The sequence below is a fragment of the Physeter macrocephalus genome, chromosome 17 (assembly GCF_002837175.3).
Source record: "Physeter macrocephalus isolate SW-GA chromosome 17, ASM283717v5, whole genome shotgun sequence".
NCBI classification, from domain to species: domain Eukaryota; kingdom Metazoa; phylum Chordata; class Mammalia; order Artiodactyla; family Physeteridae; genus Physeter; species Physeter macrocephalus.
The window spans coordinates 19,516,406-19,521,583 of NC_041230.1; the positions used below are offsets into that span (position 1 = coordinate 19,516,406).

General features: G+C 37.0%; 1 protein-coding gene across 1 annotated transcript in view; it reads right to left on the reverse strand.

The window, feature by feature from the left end:
- VPS35 (VPS35 retromer complex component) overlaps nucleotides 1-5,178 on the reverse strand; it is a 32,207-nt gene that overhangs the window by 10,160 nt on the left and 16,869 nt on the right. Inside the window, exon 8 of the mRNA XM_007122552.3 lies at nucleotides 2,259-2,368. Within this exon, the coding sequence (XP_007122614.1) occupies nucleotides 2,259-2,368 (110 nt within the window). The remainder of the gene's footprint in view (nucleotides 1-2,258; nucleotides 2,369-5,178) is intronic.

Consider the following 5,178-nt stretch of genomic DNA (forward strand, 5'->3'; position numbering starts at 1 on the left):
TGAGAGGCCCGTGTACCGCAAAAAAAAAAAAAAAAAAAAAAAAAAAGGACATGGAACGTAGCTGACCATTCCCTCAATTCATTTTTTTTTTTTTTTTTTCGGTATGCGGGCCTCTCACTGTTGTGGCCTCTCCCGTTGCGGAGCACAGGCTCTGGACGCGCAGGCCCAGCGGCCATGGCTCACGGGCCCAGCCCCTCCACGGCATGTGGGATCCTCCCGGACCGGGGCACGAACCCGCGTCCCCTGCATCGGCAGGCGGACTCTCAACCACTGAGCCACAAGGGAAGCCCTCATTTTTAATGGAACAGTTTTACCAATGATGCCTTATTTCACTGCATTCTTACTTTATACCATACACAACAAATTTTCAACAGGCCAATTCTGCCAAATTAATTAAGTAGATATGGATAGAAATGTATTAAATGTGACAAACATATTCAACAGCCATGGTTATAAAAAATAATCTTCAAAATATAAAAAGTACCTAGACTCTTTTAAGACACTGCATTTTTACTACTGAAAAGTTTAAAACACAGCTAATTCTAAAAGTAGTAAAGTTGACTTCTATTTACCACATCTTAAACTATACAAAATAACGTCTGTTACGTTATCACTAAGTGTTTATCATGGTTACAACTAGACCCACATTTTGTTATGCACAGAAGAACCACTACTGACAGAAACGGTTATGTGACGTTACACCCAACATAGGAAAATCCAGTTACTAGCTTCCATTAAGAGTATACCCAAATAGAGGACTTCCCTGGTGGTCCAGTGGTAAAAAATCCGCCTACCAGCACAGGGGACACGGGTGGGATCCCTGGTTGGGGAACTAAGATCCCAAATGCCGCGGGGGAATTAAGTCTCCAGGCCACAACTACTGAACTTGCACGCCTCAACTAGAGAGCCTGTGTGCCGCAAACTACAGAGCCCATGCGGCTTGGAGCCCACATGCCACAACAAGAGAGAAAACCCACATACCACAACTAGAAAGAAGCCCGCACGCCACAACAAAAGATCCCGCATGCCTCAACGAAAATCCCACATGCCGCAACTAACACATAGTGCAGCCAAAAAATAAAATAAATTAATTAAAAAAGAGAAATGCTTTAAAAAAGAAAAAAAAAAAAGAGCATGCCCAAGTAACATAATTCTTAATGTCCAGGACTGACAAGATCATTTGGAGAATTCTGCTATATAAATTCTCAGACTTTAAAACTAATAACTTAGATATTTAAAATATAATAAAAAGTATTTGCAGAAATAAATCTTCCCTTGGGTTTCTGGTTTCATGTCAATGAGTGTATGCTCACAAGCAGGACACATACTATGTACTAGCACCCAGCAGGCACTCATTAAGGCTACCATTGAAGGCCAAATTTTATACTTTTAACAAAGAACAGGGCTAAAGAAGTCAAACTTACAGAGGATTTACTAACATTTTTAATACTTGAAAATTCTTCTTTAAAAACATGTGATGACGCAGTGATTACCTGAACATTCTTAATCATCTCTATTTATGGCTACTTGATAAAGAAGGCTCCAGATCAAACTGGTTCCCACTGAAAGATAACTTTCTTTTTTTTTTTAATTAATTAATTAATTTATTTTTGGCTGTGTTGGGTCTTCATTGCTGCGCGCGGGCTTTCTTTAGCTGCGGCGAGCAGGGGCTATTCTTCGTTGTGGTGTGCAGGCTTCTCATTGTGGTGGCTTCTCTTGTTGCGGAGCACGGGCTCTAGGCACGTGGGATTCAGTAGTTGTGGCACGTGGGCCCAGTAGTTGTGTCTCACAGGCTCTAGAGTACAGGCTCAGTAGTTGTGGCACACAGGCTTAATTGCTCCATGGCACGTGGGATCTTCCTGGACCAGTGATCAAACCTGTGTCCCCTGCATTGGCAGGCGGATTCTTAACCACTGTGCCACCAGGGAAGCCCAAGATACTTTCATCATGGTAAAAAACAAGTTTTGCTCTTCAGTGATCTTTGGATTTATAACATCTTAGGTCTGTATAATGTCTTTAAATGCCAATTAAATGCATAGATTAAAATATATTACCTCCATGACCCCTGTACAATTAAGAGCTAAACTTATTTCATGCGTAAGGTAGACAAGCACTTAGTAAGTACTCAGACTTACAAAACTAGTGTAACTACATTAAAAATATTAATAAAGATGGAACAGAAAAAAATAATTCACAAAAATGTTTTAAATTCATTATTCCCGTCAGAACATCTGCCCTCTAGTGTTGGAAATTCTTACCTATCAATTAAAGCAATGATTATGTTTTTCACATTTACATTTTGGTGTAACTCAGCACAGGCCCGAAGAAAAGGATTCAAAGTTTGAAGGTGGAATTCATCAGGGAAAACCTGAAAATCAAATAATACTCAATTATTATTAAAACCAAATAGTAAAAATCAATTAGAAAAAGCATTTCACACAATATTCTGGACTTAGTATTTAAAGCTCCTATTTGTGGGAAAAAAATCATTTTAATCTTATACAACCAAATTCAAATACATCACTTTTAAGCCTATCTAAACATAACCCCAGAAAGAAATATTCTATTAACAAAAGTACATCTACAATTTTTTTTCCAGGTTTATATTTATTTATCTCTTTAATGCTCCTGACAATTTTACAAGGATCTGTTAGTCCCACTTCACAGGTAAGAAAAATGAGACTCAGTAATGCCAAAAAATGACAAACCAAAATATCAAAATTTTAAGTTAAGGAAGATCAGTATTTTTCCTTTGCATCAGCTTCCAATATGGCCCATCTGGCAGTGTTAACAACTCTGTCTTTATTTTATTCCCCTTTTTTCTTTTTTTAATTGGGGTATAGTTGTTTTACAATGTTGTGTTAGTTTCTACTGTACAGCGAACTAGAGCTCCCTGTGCTATACAGCAGGTTCTTAATAGTTATCTATACACATTAGTGTATGTATGTCAATCCCAATCTCCCAATTCATCCCACCACCACAATCCCACACCCCCCACATCTTCTTTATCCATTCATCTGTCGATGGGAATTTAGGTTGCTTCAATGACCTGGCTATTGTAAATAATGTGCAATGAACATTTGGGTGCATGTGTCTTTTTGAATTATGGTTTTCTCTGGGTATATGCCCAGTAGTGGAATTGCTGGGTCATATGGTAATTCTATTTTTAGCTTTTTAAGGAACCTCCATACTGTTCTCCATAGTGGCTGTATCAACTTACATTCCCACCAACAGTGCAAGAGGGTTCCCTTTTCTCCACACCCTCTCCAGCATTTGTTGTTTGTAGATTTTCTGATGATGGTCATTCTAACCAGTGTGAGGTGATACCTCATTGTGGTTTTGATTTGCATTTCTCTAATAATTAGTAATGTTGAGCAGCTTTTCATGTGGCTCTTGGCCATCTGTATGTCTTCTTTGGAGAAATGTCTATTTAGGTCCTCCATTTTTTTATTGGGTTGTGTTTTTGATATTGAGCTGCACAAGCTGTTTATGTATTTGGGAGATTAATCCTTGTTTGCTGATTTCTTTGCAAATATTTTCTCCCATTCCAAGGGTTGTCTTTTTGTCTTGTTTATAGTTTCCTTTTCTGTGTAAAAGCTGCTAAGTTTCATTAGGTCCCATTTGTTTATTTGTTTTTATTTCCATTACTCTAGGAGGTGGGTCAAAAAGGATCTTGCTGTGTGATCATGGTGTATGAGCCTTTTAATGTGTTGTTGGATTCTGTTTGCTAGTATTTTGTTAAGAATTTTTGCATCTATATTCATCAGTGATATTGGTCTGTAATTTTCTTTTTTTGTAGTATCTTTGCCTGGTTTTGGTATCAGGGTGAGGGTGGCCTCGTAGAATGAGTTTGGGATTGCTCCTTCCTCTTCAATATTAAGAGTTTGAGAAGACTAGGTGTTAGCTCTTCTCTAAATATTTGACAGAATTCACCTGTGAAGCCATATGGTCCTGGACTTTTGTTTGTTGGAAGATTTTAATCCCAGTTTCAATTTCATTACTTGTGATTGGTCTGTTCATAATTTCTATTTCTTCCTGGTTCAGTCTTGCAAGGTTATATTTTTCTAAGAATTTGTCCATTTCTTCCAGGTGGTCTATTTTATTGGCATAGAGTTGCTTGTAGTAGTCTCTTACAATGCTTTGTATTTCTGTGGTGTCCATTGTTAACTTCTCCTTTTCACTTCTAATTCTATTGATTTGAGTCCTCTCCCTCATTTTCTTGATGAGCCTGGCTAAAGGTTTATCAATTTTGTTTATCTTCTCAAAGAACCAGCTTTTAGTTTTATAGATTTTTGCTAGTTTTGTTTCTATTTCATTTATTTCTGCTCTGATCTTTATGATTTCTTTCCTTCTACTATTTTTGTGTTTTTTTTGTTCTTTTTCTAGTTGCTTTAGGTGTAAGGTTAGATTGTTTATTTGAGAATTTTCTTGTTTCTTGAGGTGGGCTTGAATTGCTATAAACTTCCCTCTTAGAACTCCTTTTGCTGTGTCCCATAGGTTTTGGATCATTGTGTTTTCATTGTCAGTTGTTTCTAGGTATTTTTAAATTTCTTCTTTGATTTCTTCAGTGATCTCTTGGTTATTTAGCAGTGCACTATTTAGCCTCCATGTGTTTGTGTGTTTTACAGGTTTTTTTTCCTGTAATTGATTCCTAATCTCATAGCGTTGTGGTCAGTAAAGATGCTTGATACAATTTCAATTTCTTAAATTTTCCAAGGCTTGATTTTTGACCAAAGATGTGATCTATTCTGGAGAACGTTCCGTGTGCACTTGAGAAAAAAGTGTATTCTTCCACTTTTGGGTAGAATGTCCTATAAAAAATCAACTAAGTCTATCTGGTCTATTGTGTCATTTAAAGCTTGTGATTATTATTTATTTTCTGTCTGGATGATCTCTCTATTGGTGTAAGTGGGCTGTTAAAGTCCGCCAGTATTACTGTGTTACTGTTGATTTCCCCTTTTATCACTGTTAGCATTTGCCTTATGTATTGAGGTGCTCCTATGTTGGGTGCATAAATCTTTATAACTGTTATGTTTTCTTCTTGGATTGATCCTTTGATCATTAATGTAGTGTCCATCCTTATCTCTTGTAACAGTCTTTGTTTTAAAATGTATTTTATCTGATATGCATATTGCTACTCCAGTTTCTTTTTATTTCCATTTGCATGGAATATCTTTT